The 21,180-nt window shown below is 44.5% G+C and overlaps 1 protein-coding gene across 1 annotated transcript in view; it reads left to right on the top strand.

The window, feature by feature from the left end:
• The window catches only part of CLNK (cytokine dependent hematopoietic cell linker), a 204,081-nt gene that overhangs the window by 133,614 nt on the left and 49,287 nt on the right, over positions 1-21,180 (top strand). Inside the window, exons 8-11 of the mRNA XM_018049927.1 lie at positions 95-137; positions 17,182-17,207; positions 17,415-17,434; positions 19,302-19,412. Coding sequence (XP_017905416.1) covers positions 95-137; positions 17,182-17,207; positions 17,415-17,434; positions 19,302-19,412 — 200 coding nt within the window. The remainder of the gene's footprint in view (positions 1-94; positions 138-17,181; positions 17,208-17,414; positions 17,435-19,301; positions 19,413-21,180) is intronic.

Genomic DNA, 21,180 nt, shown 5'->3' with positions numbered 1-21,180 from the left:
CTCATAACCTAAGTGATGAGTCCATACTGAGTGGCAGGTCATGAAAAAAATAGTCACAGTTTAAGAGATAATTGTAATTCATTGTCTTCTACAGGTGGAAAAACCCATTTCCAAGGATATCAGAAAACATGATAAAGGTAAAGTCAAATCACGAAGTTTGAAATATATCTGTATATTTTTAGATTTTTCTCAATGAGGTTATCTATTAAATTAACCTTCATCTAATAAGGTTTTCTAATTTTGGAAAGACTCACATTTTCTGCCTTTTTACCACCTTACCGTACTAATGAGGAAGTTGACTGTGAAAAGTCATATTCCATGTTGTACAATCTGGAAAGAAATTGTTTTGAAACATAGATTTCTTGCCTCAAATACATAGCTAAGTTATTTCTCTAAGCATACCCTTGTAAAATTGAAAGATAGACATCTAATTCTAAAATGTTGATTAATTAATATGAAAACAGATTTTAAAGCTTTAGGCAAAGCAACTCAATTTGGAGATGAAGATACAGGTAAGAAACTGAAAGGAAACAATCAATTTCAGTAGTGCTGGAAGCACAGGCGGAGGGCAGCCACAGAAATTTAATCGAATCCTATACATTATAGCTTCTGTCATCACTTTCCCCAGTGTCCCCTTCTTCTTTCTACAATGTCCACTTGGAAAAGATGACAGCCCCATGATCTACGTTTCCTAGTAACTGAAACATATCAAATTCATCTTTTATGTGTCTTATGCTATATTCTATAACATATTACTAACATCAAATTTTCATTAATGGGAAAGTGTATTCGTTAAGAGTCCTAAGAGGGAGGAGATGGCACGCCCAAATTCAGTTCAGTTCAGTCGCTCAGTCGCGTCCGACTCTTTGCGACCCCATGAGTCGCAGCACACCAGGCCTCCCTGTCCATCACCATCTCCCGGAGTTCACTCAGACTCACGTCCATCGAGTCCGTGATGCCATCCAGCCATCTCATCCTCGGTCGTCCCCTTCTCCTCCTGCCCCCAATCTCTCCCAGCATCAGAGTATTTTCCAATGAGTCAACTCTTCGCATGAGGTGGCCAAAGTACTGGAGTTTCAGCTTTAGCATCTTTCCTTCCAAGGAAATCCCAGGGCTGATCTCCTTCAGAATGGACTGGTTGGATCTCCTTGCAGTCCAAGGGACTCTCAAGAGTCTTCTCCAACACCACACTTCAAAAGCATCAATTCTTCGGCGCTCAGCCTTCTTCACAGTCCAACTCTCACATCCATACATGACCACAGGAAAAACCATAGCCTTGACTAGATGGACCTTTGTTGGCAAAGTAATGTCTCTGCTTTTGAATATACTATCTAGGTTGGTCATAACTTTTCTTCCAAGGAGTAAGCGTCTTTTAATTTCATGGCTGCAATCACCATCTGCAGTGATTTTGGAGCCCAAAAAATAAAGTCTGACACTGTTTCCACAGTTTCCCCATCTATTTGCCATGAAGTGTTGGGACCGGATGCCATGATCTTCGTTTTCTGAATGTTGAGCTTTAAGCCAACTTTTTCACTCTCCTCTTTCACTTTCATCAAGAGGCTTTTTAGCTCCTCTTCACTTTCTGCCATAAGGGTGGTGTCATCTGCATATCTGAGGTTATTGATATTTCTCCCGGCGATCTTGATTCCAGCTTGTGCTTCTTCCAGTCCAGCGTTTCTCATGATGTACTCTGCATAGAAGTTAAATAAGCAGGGTGACATTATACAGCCTTAGGATCATTTAAAGAGGTTTATTTATAAAGGAGCTGTTTACTAAGGTACGTGAGGTGTTGGGGAAGAATGTGGGACGATGCGGGCCCGAGGGCCTATAGCAGTGGCATCATTACCACTCCTAAACCCAGAGATGAGAGGATGGCCGCAGCAAACAAGGAGGCGCTCAGCACCTTGAGAGGAGGGACATCGCCAGCCCACAGGGACTTCCCTGGTGGCTCAGACAGTTAAGCGCCAGGAGATCCAGGTTCGATCCCTGGGTCAGAAGATCACCTGGAGAAGGCAATGGCACCCCACTCCAGTACTCTTGCCTGGAAAATCCCATGGACAGAGGAGCCTGGGAAGCTACAGTCCATGGGGTCTCAAAGAGTCAGACACAACTAAGCGACTTCACTTTCCTCCCTTTCCTCCCAGGGTGGGAATGAGTGGAATACACGCCCCAGCCTCCCTCTCCAAACTCCCTCTTGTCTCCTGCTGGGACTTCCCAGTGGCCAAACCCAACCAGAAACCACAGGGCCAGTTTTCCTGTGCTGGCTGGTCCCGGAGGATTGAGAGTAGGTGGAGCAGAGTGGACCAGACAAACAGTGGACCTGGAGGCACAAGAGAAGATGCCCACAAAGGGAAGCGAGGCGGAGGGAGCAAGGAGAGCGGCTGACGCCCTGGCTCTGCCACGCCCTCGCTGCGTGACCTTAAGTGAGGCTCCTAACCTTTCTGAGCCTTTACTTTCCTCCTCTTGAAATGTGAAGTCGCCAGGGCTTTTATGACGCTTCAGTTGAACTGCATAAGCAGAACCAGGGGACAAGGGCTGCTCCCTGCCCCATCTCTCCTCTCCATCTTCCATAGCCTGACTGATCCCTGTCTATCTGCCCTCTGAAGTGAAGTGAAGTGAAGTGAAGTCGCTCAGTCGTGTCCGACTCTTTGCGATCCCATGGACTGTAGCCTGCAGCCTGATAAGCTACAGTCCATGGAATTCACCAGGCAAGAATACTGGAGTGGGTTGCCATGACTGACCCCTTTAAACCGTCCCAAAGAGGGAAGCTTTCCTATTCCTGTTGAGTCCAAGAACATGGACATGCCTTTGATGTACACAGCCCTTGATTTAGAGCGTTCCTTCAGTAACTGATGTACTAGTATCGCTAGCCCTTAGAAGACCGCATGAATTGTATAGCAGTTTTTTCCTGCCTGACAGAGAAGGGGCCCAGAGCACAGAGGGACCCCAAAGCAGACCATAATCATTTGATATATACAGAGGTCCTAAGTCATAATAGAACCTTCATAGCCATTTATGGAGAAATGAGTCCTGGAAAGTGAAAGTGAAAGTCGTTCAGTCGTGTCCGACTCTTTGCAATCCCATGGACTATACAGTCCATGGAATTCTCCAGGCCAGAATACTGGAGTGGGTAGCCTTTTCCTTCTCCAGGGGATCTTCCCAGGGATCGAACCCAGATCTCCCGTATCACAGGCAGACTCTTTACCAGCTGAGCCACAAGGGAAGCCCTGAGTCCTGGGGAGAAAGGTAAGAAATGGGTTTCACAATTCTTCTCCTTTTCTAATAGTTCACTGTAGACATGAAGCTTCATTTCTTTGATGGCAGAATCTTCTTTGACCACCATTCTACATATATTAATACGTCTGTGTGACAATCCAGATGGTTCTAATACCAACTCCAACATGCATAGGGGACAGTTCTCCCACCCACACGTCATCAAGCAATTCTCTGGACACCAGCTGGGTGTCCTACAATTCCATCAAGTTCTGGCACTGTCCACCCAGAGGCAGCATCAGATGAACAAGTTAAGCGTTCGGTCCTACCAGACTGCACCTCACCACCACGGCAGATGCTGTCATGAACCGGTTGTCACCTGTGCCTCTATAGATTAAAGGCTCCATCCACCCCTTCCGTGGGTTCAATTACTTTGTTAGAGTGGCTCACATAACTCAAAGAAACATCTTACTTACTAAATCGCCAATGTATCATTAAAAGGATGTAACCCAGGAACAGTCAGATGGAAGTGACACAGAAGGGAGGCATTGGGAAAAGGCGGGGAGCTTCCATGGTTCTTGAATCTCTGTGTGTTCACCGACCTGGAAGCTCCAAACTCTTGGGAGTTTGTGGAGGCTTCATTATGTAGGCACGGCTGATTACATCATTGGCCGTTGGCGACTGAACTCAATCTCAAGCCACTCCCCCTTCCTAGAAGTAGGGGTAGGTTTAGATTTGGGGGACTGTAAGTTTCAACCCTCCAATCACAAGGTCAGCTCCACTGGCTGCCGGCCCCCATCCTTAGGTAGGATCTAAAAGTCATCTCCTTAACATAACAAAAGATGCTTAGATAGCTCTCATCACTTAGGAAATTCCAACGGATTTAGGAGTTCTGTGCCAGACACAGAGATGAAGACTAAATATACATTTCTCATTATAAATCATAAATCACAACTCATTCATCTATTTATTTATACTTCACCTTAGCTCTCAACTGTTGGAGTAGTTAACAAAAGCTTGCGTGGTATAGCAGAAAAAGTTTTAAATCATAGGAAATATAGAGACAGACAAAGGTAAATATGAAATTCGGGATCGTAAGGCACAAATCATTCCATTCTATTAAAATTAAACTACTAGTTTGCCTCAATCTTCCCAGTAGTCTATGCAAAAAGGAAGAGCCTGCTTTTTCATGTGAAAAAGCATTAATTGCCCCAGGTGAGAAAAGAGTAAAGCAATTCCTCAAGGAGTACAAGAAGAACACATCTTTCAGAGTTAAATTAGTCCTGCCAGTTTTATAGGGGATGATGGCTGGCATCCAGGTACCATGGCCGAAAAATATAGCTGTTTTTGTAAAACTAGTACATGCATGCTAAGTCACTTCAGTCATATCCAACTCTTTATTACCCCATGGGCTGTAGCCCGCCAGGCTCCTCTGTCCATGGGATTCTCCAGGCAAGAATACTGGAGTGGGTTGCCATGCCCTCCTCCAGAGGATCTTCCCAACCCGGGGATCGAATCCATGCCTCTTAACGTCTCCTGCATTGGCAGGTGAGCTCTTTACCACTAGCACCACCTGGGAAGCCCCTTTTAAAAGCAGACCCCGGTGTAAACTGCAGAGGGAACCTCAGTGAAAACAAAGCTCACAGAAGTTCAGCTTGTAAGTTGCATGGAAAACTTCTTCAGTGAGAGTAATTTTCTTTGTGTCTTCTCTTCCTACACTTCCATAATTGATGGTTTTGTATTACTATCCAGAGCTCTAAGGGACTGTACTGAGAAAGAAGCTGGAAGGGAGAAAAGTAATATGAATATCCTCATTTTTTGGATCAGGCATCTTTCTGGAAAATGCTTGAATGATTTATGTGTTTATTACAAAATTCTGTATGTTTGATGCAAACACATTCTCAGATAATTTATTCATTCTCACAAAATGTCATCAAGAAAAACATATTGGGTGGTTCAGCCATGGCAGAGTTTTATGGTAATATTTTTCATCAAGTTGAGCAGTTATAGATTTATGTTAATGTACATTTCATATTATTTTTCTTGAAATCATATTCTGACATTATCTGGAAACTGTCAGATATCTTCCCTGAAGCTTGGCTTCTTTTATTCACTCCTAAAAATGGATAAAAGTTTATTTGGAGGCAAAGTATTCATACAGTGTAAGTTGGTTTTGAAAGTGTTAGTCGCTTAGTCGTGTTTGACCCTTTGTGACCCCATGGACTGAACCCCACCAAGCTGCTCTGCCCCTGGACTTTTCCAGGCACAAATACTGGAGTGGGTAACCATTCCCTTCTCAGGGGGTTGTGATGAACCATTAATTAGCATGAACCATCAGTGCAGAAGAAACTCTCTCTTTTTTAGATGAGGATAGCTGTAACATTCAAAAGTGGTGTGGCTTAGCATCTCTCTCTCTTTTTTTCTTTTTTTAAATTGGAGGATAATTGCTTTACAATGTTGTGTTGGTTTCTGCTGCACAGCAACATGGATCAACTCTAAGTGGCTGAGCTTCTTAACGCTGAGCAGAAAGGAGGCTCAAATGAGTTTCTCTTTGCCTTCCATATGAACCAAGCACAAACTCTAAACCAACTTCCTTAAAGGGGAAAAGCACCTCATATATAAGAATGAATTTATAACAAAATACGATAAACTATCCATGAAAAGAAAGAGGGAATTACATACAGGTGGCTGAACCTGTATATCCAGAAACATGAGCTTGGTTAAAAAGAAGTACAATAGAATTCCATGTAATGCCATCATAAGACCTTTCTACCAGTTTGCTTTTTATCAAATTTAGATGCCAAAGAGTTTTGAGTTAATCTGAATCAACCCCCTTATCTTATGCCAAGAGGCTTCGCAAAAGAAGGGGCTCACATAGGTCACAGAGCAAGCAGTCCAAGCCTAGACCAGAGCCCAGTTTTTTGTCAATATGGTAGTGTTTCCAGGGAGATCAGCCCTGGGGTTTCTTTGGAAAGAATGATGCTAAAGCTGAAGTTCCAGTACTTTGGCCACCTCATGCGAAGAGATGACTCATTGGAAAAGACTCTGATGCTGGAAGGGATATGGGGCAGGAGGAAAAGGGGATGACCGAGGATGAGATGGCTGGATGGCATCACGGACTCGATGGACGTGAGTCTGAGTGAACTACGGGAGTTGGTGATGGACAAGGAGGCCTGGCATTCTGAGATTCATGGGGTCGCAAAGAGTCGGACACGACTGAGCGACTGAACTGAACTGAACTATATTTGCTAGTATCTAGAATTTTTTTCTGCAAACTCCCTAAATGATTTCACACTCACTGAACTCCAGTATTCTTGCCTGGAGAATCCCATGGACAGAGGAGCCTGAAAGGCTACAGTCCACGGGGATGCGCAGGGTTGGACACAGCTGAAGTGACTCAGCACAGCACTTAGGACAATCTATGCAAGGTTTTCGGAGAAGGAAATGGCAGCCCACTCCAGTATTCTTGCCTGTAGAATCCTGTAGACGGAGGAGCCTGGTGGGCTGCTGTCCATAGAGTCGCACAGAGTCGGACACGACTGAAGCGACTTAGCCTGCATGCATGCATTGGAGAAGGAAATGGCAACCCACTCCAGTATTCTTGCCTGGAGAATCCTGTAGACGGAGGAGCGTGGTGGGCTGCCGTCTGTGGGGTCGCACAGAGTCGGACACGACTGAAGCGGCTTGGCAGTAGCAGCGGCATGCAAGGTTTTAGCGCAAAAGACAGGAACTGATGGATGATACTGCCCTCTAGTGGCAGAACACGGCGACACAAAACACCACAAAAAGGACGGAATTTGCCTTCCTGTAGATTATACAATTTAGCAACTTCACTTTCACTTTTCACTCTCATGCATTGGAGAAGGAAATGGCAACCCACTCCAGTGTTCTTGCCTGGAGAATCCCAAGGACAGAAGAGCCTGGTAAGCTGCCATCTCTGGGGTCACACAGAGTCAGACACGACTGAAGCGACTTAGCAGCAAGCAGCAGCAGATTATATCCTTAACAAAAATTGCAGCTTTAGGCCACAGACCTAGAAACAGTCAGAAATAAATGTAAGATTATCCTCCTACCACCATTTTCGATTTAAGTTTATTTCAGACACAAACAGTGGCTCAAAAGTAATAGAAGTCATGTTCCTGTTCAGGCGCAAAAAAAAAAAAAAAAAAAAAGTGATAGACACATTGATACAAGATCAGTTCAAAGCTAATGTTATACATGTTGTAATGTTATAGACGTTGAACTATAGGACAATATTTTGTCTCACTGTCACACAGAGAAAAAGAAAAGTGTTAGATAACCGCTCATGTAACAAACACACATTTCAACAGAGAGCAATAGGGAAGCCACAAGGCAGTTACAACGCCATGTGATAACTGCCAGGGTAGACGTGCACTTTATCCAAAATCACTTTGCGCCGGGGCACAGAAGACCTTGGACCGCGAGGAGCCCACAGTCTGGTCAGGCCTCTGCAATCCGTAATTGTGCCCCAACAGGAGAACTGTGAGTCCTAGGACTGATTCACATAGCAGGGCACATAGAGCTGAGGCAGGAGACAGGGACCTCAGGGAAAGTTAAATATTATGTCTGAAATGCAGCAGCAGCCAAAATGTGGTTGCATGAAGGCTGGATCTGGGGACAAGGATCCCTGGGTTCAAATCCCAGTTTTACGACTTTTCTTTTACAAAGAACTTAGCCTCTCGAAGTTCCCATACCTCTGAAAGGGAGGAAATGCTCCCACGTTATCAGATACCTGTCTCTCCTAAGGTACTAACTGATGCAAATTCTATAGCACAGTTGTTGACACATGATGGACCCTCGACCAAGGGATACTGGACCGAACTAATGACTTCCACAACTCTTTCCTCCCTCACTTATTCTTGCCCTTCTCCCCGCCCTGGAATATCTCTCTGCCTCTCTGTGTAGGCTGAAACCTTGCTTGATCTAGTTTGCCCCTTGCTGAGCAAACACAGTAAATCTGTTACTGATGAATATAAAAATAAATTCCTTAACCTTAAAGATCAAACTTGACTGGACGTTGTTTTCCCCGCAGCTAACACATAGCGCCGTGCGGAGCACATAGTGGATGCATAGTAAACCCTACAGTAACTGTAAAAATTAACCCATGTTAATAAAAGTGTATAAACATTGTCGGGGGTCACAGGACCACCGAGAGATCAGCCTGTGATGCTTAGCCACGAGTTCCCATTATGTGAGGGCCTGCAAGAGGCAAGCCAAGAAACCCACCTGCTGCTGGAGCCATCTCTGTTTGCGATGTGAACTTGTTAGTGAAAGTTCATGTGCCCAATGCACAGTGAGGCCTCACAAACTGAAATGGTGGTGTTTGGAGCAGAGAAAGGTTTATTGCAGGGCCATGAAAGGAGCTGGGCGGCTCACGATCTAAAAAAGCCTGAGCTCCCCGAAGGGTTTTGGCAAAGCATTTTCAAAAGCCAGGTGAGGGAGGTGGGCGACAGGGTACCTGAGGGAACAGGGTGGTGTCGCAAGGGTTCACATCATCAGTCCTGATGAAGCCTGAGGCTGTGCTCATGATCATCAAGCAGTTAACATCTTCTCTTTGGTGGGGGTTTTAGCATCGATAAAACAACTCAGGAAACATGCATCAGATACTGCTATCCAGGGCCTTCAGAGAGGAGCTAAAGCAGAGGATATGATGGAAGGTCCCATAAGGTCCTGCTCAGTTATCAATCTAGGCAAATGATTTTCCTGGGGCTTCCCAGGTGGCACAGTGGTAAAGAATCCACCTGCCAATGCAGGAGACGCAAGAGATGCAGGTTTGATCCCTGGGTTGGGAAGATCCCCTGGAGTAGGAAATGGCAACCCACTCCAGTATTCTTGCCTAGAAAATTCCAAGGACAGAGGAGCCTGGCAGGCTCCATGGGGTCGTGAAGAGTAGGACACGATCAGGTGATTGAGCACACACGCGCGCGCGTGCGCACACACACGCGTGCGTGTGCACACGCATGCGTCCTTAATATCCCATCTGTAGAAATACGGTAGAATACAATGGCCCCTAGCATTTTGTGAATCCATGGATATGGTTCATACATACAAACCCACCCACTCCACTGCTCACCCACCCCATCGCCTCTGAAGCCTTGGTCCTTCCCTTCACCCTGCCTACCCACCTTGCTTCCACTCCCTGAGACACTGAGGTCTGCCAAAGAGATGTCTCCCAGGCTTGTTTAGAAAGAGACTTCTATCCAACACCCATTACTAAGCCCCAGGGTGCAGCTGTTGACATAGAAGTTCCTAAGAAATTGCACTTTCGAACATTACTTGAGGAGCTGTTAAAGTCAGCAGGTCCCTCCCACATCCCAGGCTTTGCCTAACTTAATCCCTCCCCACTCAACCCCAAGAGTGGTGTCAGCAATTTACTGCTGAAATTAATTTCTGAAAGTTTCCATAGACTTTCTCAAGAAACTCAAAAAGGTTTCTCAGAATAAGCCTTATGAAATATACACTAGCCACTTGGATCTTTTCTTCTTTGGATGCTTCTATAATTAATCATGAGGGCATGAAATTCCAGTGGTTCACTTTCATGTATTAATATTATAAAACTCTTAGACATCATAAATACTGCAAAGAGGCCAGGTTTTATCCAGTTTTTTCCAGAGTCTATGTTTTAATTACATAACATTACACTGATGCTTTGTTTCCAAAAGTGTTGATTGTCATGACCATATTTCATAAACAAAGATTATTGCATATATTTAACACAAACTGACTAGGAGCTAATTGAAAACAAGTGTATTTTATTTACTCCCAACCATCCAAGGAACTACACTTCATAATCTGTGCTTTATAGACATGAAAACAAGCCCGGAACATTTAAATAATTTGCCCAAGATTACTCAGTCAGTGATGGCAGGGAGGAGTGAGATTAGAACCCAACTTGTATGATTTCAAAAATCTCATCTGCGTCATCATCCCTTCCATCAAGAAACAAATTCTTGAATGTCTATCTTCTTGTCCAACCGTTTAAATCACAGATGAAAATACCAAACAATAGAGCAAACCCTGATTTGTAGCTTCCGTCAGTTCCTACGGTGCAAATACTTCCGCTATGGCAGATTTCAGGACCACTGAACAGGAAGATGGGAAGACATGCCATATTTTAGTGATTTCCACCATAGACACGATAGAGGTGAAGAACATCAACAGCATAGACAGATGGGGTAGAATAATCAGGAAGTCGTGAGTTTCGGGCAAATGCTACCTTTTTCATAACTTCAGTGTACATTTACATAATTTTTTTTCATAATGGCTGCGTTTAACACCTGCATTGCAGAACCCTGAAAACTTAACAACCAGCTCTTATAAACAGGCACCAGGCACACCACCCCTGCCCCAAAATGGACAAACAAGTCTCACGGTACTTTCTCCTTCTCCCGGTTGTTGTTCAGTCGCTCAGTCAGGTCTGACTCTTTGCAGCCCCGTGGACTGCTGCACGCCAGGCTTCCCTGTCCTTCACCATCCCCCAGAGCTTGCTCAAACTCACATCTATCGAGTCAGTGATACCATTCAACCAACTATCTCATCCTCTGTTGTTCCCTTCGCCTGCCTTCAATCTTTCCCAGCATCAGGGTCTTTTCCAATGAGTTGGCTCTTCACATCAGGTGGCCAAAGTATTGGAGCTTCAGTTTCAGCATCAGTCCTTCCAGTGAATATATTGGTTTGATCTCCTTTCAGTTCAAGGGACTCTCAAGAGTCTTCTCCAGCACCAAGTCTGAAGCCATCAGTTCTTCAGCACTCAGCCATTATTGTCCAGCTCTCACATCCATACATAACTACTGGAAAAACCATAGCTTTGACCATATGGACCTTCTCCCAGAGGCTTTGCTTTAACTTCACAGACCCCTGTGAGGTTGACAACTTCATGACTCCACTCTAATAAATTATGGAGATAATCAAACCGGGTCCAATAGATTCTACCTCCATGCTATGTTCAACTCACCACATGGTCTCCCAAGAAGCAACACTTTTTGCAGCGGAAGTGAGTTTCATCTTGTCGCAAACTCAGGAGCAAAATGACAGTCGAGCAGATGTTGCTGATTACACATGTAGCCACCAGATGGCGAGCACGCCAGCCTCCTCCTAGAGAAAACTGCCTGATTAAATTTCAAGATGGGAAAAGACCCCAAAGAACACCTGTTTGGGTCTTCTGATGCGACAGGGAACTTTTTGTAGCATTTGAGTTATTTGTGTACCTCATCAGGAAGGTAGATTGCCGTTTTCTCAGTAATTTTCCATTATGCAATAATTTCCTAACAGTGGGTATGCAATAACAGTCATTACTTGAAATGCATTAACTCATTTATTCCACACATGAGTTCCCATGAAGTATGAGTAACCAAGTCTCACTTTTCCAGAATAAAAATTTCAACTGTTTCTCAATCCATTTGTTTATGTCATAAGTATTTTTTGAGCACCTGCTATGACCCTACCAATAGTAAGTAGCACAATCAAAATGCAAACTCAAGATGTCCAGCTCCAAATCTCATCCTCTCCCAGTGTATACCTAAGTTGTTATTACTTCGTAAACAAGCCCTGCTGCTGCCGCTGCTAAATCGCTTCAGTCGTGTCCGACTCTATGCGACCCCATAGACGGCAGCCCACCAGTCTCCCCCGTGCCTGGGATTCTCCAGGCAAGAATACTGGAGTGGGTTGCCATTTCCTTCTCTGGGGATCTTCCCAACCCAGGGATCGGCCTCAGGTCTCTTACGTCTCCTGCATTGGCAGGCGGGTTCTTGGCCATCAGCGCCACCCGGGAAGCCCAGAATATACACCCAGGAGAGGAATTACTATACCATGCAGTAGCTCTGCACACACACGTGTTTTAAACGAGGAGGATACTAACTGATGCCCGGGAAAACTTCCATTATAATGGGGGTACACAGCTTACAGTGTACAGAAAAGAGGCCTGGAGGCAGCGTGTGCGCTCAGTTGTGTCCGACTCTTTGGAACCCTATGAACTGTAGCCCACCAGGCTCCTCTGTCCATGGAAGTTTCCAGGCAAGAATACTGGAGTGGGTTGGCATTTCCTCCTCCAGGGGACCTTCCTGACCCAGGAACCGAACTCGAGTCTCCTGCATCTCCTGCACCGCAGGCGGAGTCTTTACCATTGAGCCACCAGGGGAAGCCCATACAGCAAAGAGGCACCGTGGTTAAGGCAGAGCTATCACAGCCTGAATGACCCATGCGACCCCGTGCACATTCTCACCTCTGCCACCGCTGCCTGCAGAGTGTTGTCGGTTGTGCTTAGTCACTCAGTCACGCCCAACTCTTTGAGACCCCATGTACTATAGCCTGCCAGGCTCCTCTGTCCATGGGGATTCGCCAGCCAAGAATACTGGAGTGGGTTGCCATGCCCTCCTCCAGGGGATCTTCCTGACCCAGGGACTGAACCCAGGTCTCCCGTGCTGCAGGCAGATTCTTTACCGTCTGCACCACCAGGGAAGCCCAGAGAGTAAACTCCTTGGTTCTCATCCCACCCCCGGGCCTTAGTACTTGCTGCTCCCTCTGTCAGGGACGCTTGCCCAGGTGTTCGCATGGTGTGTGCCTTCACTCTCTTCAAGCTTCTGTTGTCATCCCCGCTCCACAGAGGTCTTCTGGCATCTGCATGAAAAACAGTAGCCCCGTCACCTGTCTCTCACACACCAGACCTTCACTTTTCTTTGTAGCGTTTATCACCACCTGCTATCATATGCCTTTGTTTGTTTTCTATCTCCTGCTACTGGAATGTGAGTTTACATGACAATAGAAATTTTTTTTCTGGTATTATATTCCCCAACACCTACATCAATAAATCTATTAAAAATGAATCCATGCCTGACATACACTATGGGCTCAAGAACAAGCAAATGAATAAAAGCAAGATAGATATCCTTTTCTAAACTCACAATCACTGAATCAAATGAGATGCATATCTCTGAAGCAATAAATGGAATGTTCCTACTGAATTCCAGATACTCGGTCTTTTTATTGAAGTTTGTTTTCAGTGAATTGAATTGATCCCCAATAGATACAGTAGTAGGTATGAAAAAAGGTGTCTTGGACACCCGACATCTAGCTTCACAGGGAAAGTCATCAGCATAAGCTGATATAAGATAGTTTCTCAGGGAGCTCTGCTGCTGAAGCCAATACACAATAAAATGAGGGCAAATTAGTTTCCTGCTTTCTGATTTAGTGCCTTAAGGAAGCAGCCTGTGGCCTAAACTTTTTAGTAATCACATCAAGATAGTCAATGACTTACCATTAACCAGATTGTTGCTGTTGTTGAAATACAACCTGGGTCATATTTTTTTATTTTTACAGTTTCAGAACATCTGCAAATTTTGTCTCCCATTAGTGTTTGAATTCATGCAGAGAAGTCTATATTATCTATAATGCATTTTCCAAAAACAAAATAAGGAGAATGGTAATTTTGTCCAATGAGGTAGTTTTTCTGTTATTTGGGTTTTTGTTTATTTTATTTTATTTTGGTGTCTTTGAGTTTTATTGGGAAGGGGAATCCATTGTAATGTCGGAGGTCAGACCGATAGATCTTGTGCCTGTGAAATAAAATCCATTATCTGGCTTCTCTGGAGAGGTACGGAGCCCTCTCAGAAGAGCTGAAATGAAGAAGAAGGCACTTATCTCACTCTACTCCTCCTTCCCTCACTTAGGCCTAGAAGAGCCTTTAAAATCATCCAGATTAGTGTGTGTTGTGTTGTGTTGTGTTGTGTTCTTTTTGACCAGCTAGACATTTTCCCAAAAGAAATCTTAAAGGAGATCCAATGGGAAGTAGACAGAGATGGAGCCTCCACAGTGACAAGGGATGATGAGCTAGAAACCCAGCCTCTCAGCCTTACAGTTTCCTTAGGTGTCCCCAGGGGAACCCAGGGGACTCTTCACAGAAAAGTTTTAAAACAATGATTTATTCCAATTGTGACTTCCCTGTAGCTAAAACGGTAAAGAATCTGCCGGCCACGCAGGAGACCAGGGTTCGATTCCTGGGTTGGGAAGTTCCTCTGGAGAAGGGAATGGCAATCCACTCCAGTATTCTTGCCTGGAGAATTCCATGGACAGAGAAGCCTGGTGGGCTACAGTCCATGGGGTCACAAAGAGTTGGACACGACTGAGCGACTTTGCTTTCATTCCAATTGTGTCATCTCACAAATAAGGAAAGGAGACTCGGGCAGTGCTCAGCCCGAGCTCCTTCCCCCTTTTAAGTCTCCTATGATAAGATACTTGATTCAAGGCAAATAGATGGGGAATCAATGGAAACAGTGTCAGACTTTATTTTCTTGGGCTCCAAAATCACTGAAGATGGTGACTGCAACCATGAAATTAAAAGATGCTTGCTCCTTGAAAGAAAAGCTATGACCAACATAGACAGCATATTAAAAAGCAGAGACATTACTTTGCCAACAAAGATCAATATACTCAAACCTATGGTTTTTCCAGCAGTCATGTATGGATGTAAGAGTTGGACCATAAAGAAGGCTGAACACCAAAGAATTGATGGTTTTGAACTGTGGTGTTGGAGAAGACTCTTGAGAGTCCCTTGGACTGCAAGGAAATTCAACCAGTCAATCCTAAAGGAAATAAACACTGAATATTCATTTTTGAAAGGACTGATGCTGAAGCTCCTATACTTTGGCCAACTGATGCGAAGAGCCAAGTCATTGGAAAAGACCCTGATGCTGGGAAGGATTGAAAGCAGGAGGAGAAGGGGACGACAGAGGGCAAAGTGGTAGGATAGTGTCACCGACTCAGTGGACTTGAGTTTGAGCAAGTTCTGGGGGATGATGAAGGACAGGGAAGGCTGGCCTGCTGCAGTCCATGGGGTCACAAAGAGTCAGACACGACTGAGCTACTGAACAACAGCCTTGATGAGATGCAGTCATCTCACTGACTCCTCTCACCCCCTATAAAACAGCATTTATCAGGTCACATCCATTTTTACAGATTAGTGAACACTGCTTACTCAAAGAGCTCTCTCTGACACCCCAGACCAACTTATCTCCCATGTGTCCCTTCAATGCCACACCCTTCTCTTCCTGAAGTGTTTTCTACAGGAAAGGTAGTGCACGACTACCCTTTAGGTATAAGCGCTATGGCGGCAGGGACAGTGTCTCTCATCTTCCCCCTTATGTCCCCAGAAGCTAGAACTTGGCCTGTAAACACAATAACTGGAAACACCTTGAGGGGAAGGATTGTGTTGCATTTGTCTTTAACTCCAGATCTTGGCCCTGGGCTTAGCTCAGAGTAGCAGCTCAATAATTGAGTTAAATGGCACTGTGGAAATAAAGAATACTTAAGAATGAGGGTTCAGTCGTTTGACTCTTTGAGACCCCATGGACTGTAGCCAGTCAGGCTCCTCTGTCCATGGGATCCTCCAGGACATTGCCATTTCTTCCTCCAGGGGATCTTCCCAATCCAAGGATGGAATCTGGGTTTCCTGTATGGCAGGTGTATTCTTTACCGCTGAGCCATTGGAGGAGCCCATAAAACTACACCGAAGTCAGGAGAATCCTTTCCAGGCCCCATTCAGGCTTTTTCTAGGGTCAGGTGGTCTTAGGTAATTGTCCTCCCTAGCTTTGTCTTTCATCAAATAAAGTAATTGGATTCTGGGTCTTATAAAACCCTTTCATCTGAAATGTTCTGTGATGCAGTTTTTCTCTTCTTAGATATGCCTGATGAAAGTGGGAGGCAAGAACTTCAATAAGATGAACATATATAAAAGGATATCAATCAACAGCTAATGGTTAAGAGAGGACCTCAGGGGTCACACCACATACGATGAGATCTTCATTCTACTGTTTACTAACCGGGGGATTGGAGGTGAGGTACTTAACTTCCCCATGCTCCAGTTTCTTCATCCAGAGCAAAGGCGAGGATTAAATGAGATCACATAACGAAAGTATTTAGCATGGTATTGGATATTCATAAGACGGCAACAAATGTTCATTGGTATTGCACCAGAATTATTCAAATGGGAATGATTTCCATTTAAACATATGTAAAGATAACTTATATGCAGAGTACATCATGAGAAATGCTGGGTTGGAGGAAGCACAAGCTGGAATCAAGATTGCCAGGAGAAATATCAATAACCTCAGATATGCAGATGACACCACCCTTATGGCAGAAAGTGAAGAGGAACTAAAAAGCCTCTTGATGAACGTGAAAGAGGAGAGTGAAAAAGTTGGCTTAAAGCTCAACATTCAGAAAACAAAGATCATGGCATCTGGTCCCATCACTTCGTGGCAAATAGATGGGGAAACAGTGGAAACAGTGTCAGACTTTATTTTTGGGGGCTCCAAAATCACTGCAGGTGGTGATTGCAGCCATGAAATTAAAAGATGCTTACTCCTTGGAAGGAAAGTTATGACCAACCTAGATAGCTAATTAAAAAGCAGAAACATTACTTTGCCAACAAAGGTCCGTTTAGTCAAGGCTATGGTTTTTCCAGTGGTCATGTATGGATGTGAGAGTTGGACTGTGAAGAAAGCTGAGCACTGAAGAATTGATGCTTTTGAACTGTGGTGTTGGAGAAGAATCTTGAGAGTCCCTTGGACTGCAAGGAGGTCCAACCAGTCCACCCTAAAGAAGATCAATCCTGAGTGTTCATTGGAAGGACTGATGCTAAAGCTGAAACTCCAATACTTTGGCCACCTGATGTGAACAGTTGACTCATTGAAAAAGACCCTGATGCTGGGAGGGATAGGGGCAGGAGGAGAAGGGAACGACCGAGGATGAGATGGCTGGATGGCATCACTGACTCAATGGACGTGAGTTTGAGTAAACTCCAGGAGTTGGTGATTGACAGGGAGGCCTGGCGTGCTGCGCTTCATGGGGTCACAAAGAGTCGGACACGACTGAGCGACTGAACTGACTGACTGACTAAAAGATACCTTGATGACATTTGCCATAAACTCACTATTTTTTCTTCTTATGTTTTAGGAGACAAACCCACAAAGGGGAACAAGGTAAGAAAAGGTATTAAAATGCATTTGTTACCCACTGTTTATTTTAGAAGCATAGGAATATGGACAATGTGAAGGCTTAGATGGCACTTGAAAAATATACCCTAAAAGTTTGGTTGGGCTTTGTTGTTTGTAAACAAAAAAAAAATTGTTAACCATTAGCTCTGCTAGAAGAATAACTGTAATTTCTGGTTCTCTTTCCTTTTGCAGACACCTTTACCACCTCCTCGGTAAGACACTGAAAAAGAGAATTTTGTTTCACAATATACTTACATGATTAATTCCAGAATCTGAAGAGATACACAGACATCTGACACTGAAAAACTAAAGAGTTGGTCAATGAACAAGAGTAAACAAGCCTCATTCATCCATTTAATCATTCATTCATTCACAGTCATATTATCCCTTCACGCATTCACTTTCAATGAATGCCTTGCTTCCCTGCTTCCTGTTTCTTTCCCTTCACTTAGTATAGAAGTCTCTCCCTCCTCTAAGTACAGAAGTCTACCAGAGTCCTGGCATTGGGAAATGCCTTCAAGGGACCAACAATATATAAGCATATATTTATATCAGTACTTATGTCTTTATACATAAGCACATGTGTTTTATGTACTTCCCTGGTGGCTCAGACAGTAAAGAATCTTCCTGCAATGCAAACAACCTGAGTTTGACCCTTGGGTTGGGAAGATCCCCTGGAGAAGGGCATGGCAACCCACTCCAGTATTCTTGCCTGGAGAATCCCTTGGACAGAGGAGCCTGGTGAACTTCAGTCCATGGAGTCACAAAGATTCAGACATAACTGACTGACTAAGTACGCACACACATACATACCTACATATATATATAAGGGGGGTGGGGGGTGAAACCAACCGATCTGATTTCTCAGGCCCTGAGTTGGTCACTGTGTTGTCCTACTTGGGCCCATGAGGTCCTCCATTACAGCACTTCCTACCGTGGTGGGCCGCCTTCTCACTGCTCCTCTCTTTGCCCTCCCAGAGGGCGGCTTTTTGAGCCAAGGTCTGTGTCTTTTTCTCCCTCTGTGTCCCCAGCATCACCAACAGGGCCTGACCCACTCTGTGAACTAGTGAGGGCCTAGGGGAATAAACTGGGGTGTGATTGGCTGTGGAACATTGTCCCATTTCATTGGAGAAATTAAAAAGCTCAGGTCTTTCAATCTGCGGCAAGTGAAAGGCTACAATCGTAGTTTCACCCCCAGGCCACCTAAAATGTCAAAAGCTGGCATAGACCTGTGACACCCTGTAGCAAATTACATCACACTCTGGAAAAAAGCAGAAACAGACCGGAGGGCAAGCTGCAGGGAGAGAGACTGAGACTCGTTAGAAGAATGAGTATTCTGACTTTCAAAGCTCCCTGTAAAGTAGTGAGCCATCCCCCAAACTGCCATTTCCAAACAAATCGGGGGACACAGAAGGCAGAGCTGTCTGAATTCTGGGTCTGAGGAGCCATATGTATATCAGACCTTCTCAGCTCCTCACTCTGACTCTTCTTTTTTAAAAAAATTTATTTATTTATTTTAATTGAAGGCTATTTACAATATTGTAGTGGTTTTTGCCATACATTCACATGAATCAGCCATGGGTGTACATGTGTTCCCCATCCTGAATCCCCTCCCACCTCCCTCCCCATCCCATCCCTCAGGGTCATCCCAGTACACCAGCTCTGAGCACCCTGTCTCATGCACTGAACCTGGACTGGCGATCTATTTCACATATGGTAATATACATGTTTCAATGCTATTCTCTCAAATCATCCCACCCTCGCCTTCTCCCACGGAGTCCAAAAGTCTGTTCTTCACATCTGTGTCTCTTTTGCTGTCTCACATATAGGGTCATTGTTACCATCTTTCTGAATTTCCTATATATGCATTACTATACTGAATCAGTGTTTTTTCTTTCTGAGTTACTTCACTCTGTATAATAGACTCCAGTTTCATCCACCTCATTAGAACTGATTCAAATGCATTCTTTCTAATGACTGAGTAATATTTCACTGTATACACATACCACAGCTTTCTTATCCATTCGTCTGCCGATAGACATCTAGGTTGCTTCCATGTCACTCTGACTCTTCACACAGGCCGCCCGTCAAGCTTCCAAAGAAGTACCAGCCCCTCCCCCCGGAGCCGCCGAGCAACAGGCCACCATTCCCCCAGCGGCACACCTTCCCCGAAGCGCAGAAAGGGGCCAGGTGAGAGGCTTGCTGTTGCTGATGATGAGGTGACCAAGGGATGAGGGGAGGGGGAGAGCGGCCACCTCTTGAAGTAGACTCCCCAGCCTGGTAGGGAGAGCCACCCCCACCTTGAGGGAAAGCATCTCAAAAGCCTGTAGTTTGACTCCTTCATGGAAAATACACTTTCTTTTAATGTCCTTCTTCCTTGCATTGCAAAGAACAGGTTGTGGGGACCCAGCAGGATGGGGTTTGGATCCCAGTTGAGCCACTTCTGGCTGCAAAATTTCAGGATATCTTAAATCTCTCTGAATCCTGCATATTTATAAGGAGAAAATAACCATCCTCAAGAGGTAGAATTGTGGTGAGGAGCTAAGTTTTGTCAAGCTCTAGGGTAACATCTGTCACAGAATAGGAAAGAAGAAAGAACAATCACTTAAACAGCATCTCCTATCTGTACCTAACAGAATTAGACAGCCATAACCCTATCTGGGGGCTTCCCAAGTACCACTGGTGGTAAAGAACCTGCCTGCCAACACAGGAGACGCAAGAGACTCAGGTTCAATCCCTGGGTCGGGAAGATCCCCTGGAGGAGGGCATGGCAACCCACTCCAGTATTCTTGCCTGGAGAATCCTGTAGACAGAGGAGCCTGGTGGGCTACAGTCCATGGGGTCGCAGAGAGTCAGACACGGCTGAAGCAACTGAGCATACACGCCTGCAGCCCAGTAAAGTTTGATTTTCTAAGGCTTGAAAAGGCCAAAGAACCCATCCCAGTAGAGGCATATAATAGATGCCTGGTAAAAGGGTTCCCTACCCACAGGGCACAAAAAGTGACTAAGATTCAGAGAAGTTAGGTGACTTGCCAAAGTTATAGGGTTGGTAAATGACTGTTAGTGAAAGTGAAATTGAAGTCGCTCAGTCGTGTCCGACTCTTTGCGACCCCATGGACTGCAGCCTACCAGGCTCCTCCCTCCATGGGATTCTCCAGGCAAGAGTACTGGAGTGGGTTGCCATTTCCAAAATATGCAAAGTCCACTGCAGGACGTTGGGAATGCCACCAGAACTAAGAGAGCTTTGTCTTACTTTTTTTCTTTTTTTTTTACTGAAGTATAGTTGATTTACAATGTGTTGTTTTCAGGTGTACAGCAAAGTGAATCAGTTATTCGTATACATATATGCACTCTTTTTTTGGATTCTTTTCCCATATAGATCATTACAGAGTCCTGAGTAGAGGTCCCTGTACTATACAGTAGATCCTCTTCAGTAAACTGTTTTCTATATAGCAGTGTATATATGTCAACCCCAGTCTCCCAGTGCATTTTTCCTCCTCTTTCCTCTCTGCTAATCATAAAATTGTTTTCTACACCTGTGGCTCTATTTCTGTTTTGTAAATAAGTTTATTTGTACCAACTTTTTAGATTCCACATAGAAATGATATCATAGGATATTTGTCCTTCTCTGAATGACTTACTTCACTCAGAATGACAGTCTCTAGGTCCATCCATGTTGCTGCAAATGGGACGATTTCATTCCTTTTTGTGGCTGAGTAATATCCCACTGTATATATGTACATCTTTATACATTCTTCTGTTGATGGACATTTAGGTTGCTTGGCTATTGTAAGTAGTGCTACAATAAATATCAGGGTACTTGTATCTTTTTCAATTATGGTTTTCTCTGCGTTTATGTCCAGGAGTTGGATTGCTGGATCTATTTTTAGATTTTTAAGGCAGCTCCACGCTGTTCTCCATAGTGGTTGTACCAATTTACATTCCCACCAACAATATA

This window comes from Capra hircus, chromosome 6, assembly GCF_001704415.2.
Source record: "Capra hircus breed San Clemente chromosome 6, ASM170441v1, whole genome shotgun sequence".
NCBI lineage: Eukaryota > Metazoa > Chordata > Mammalia > Artiodactyla > Bovidae > Capra > Capra hircus.
Note: the sequence above shows the minus strand (reverse complement) of the source record. Positions and strands in the feature narration are given on the sequence as shown.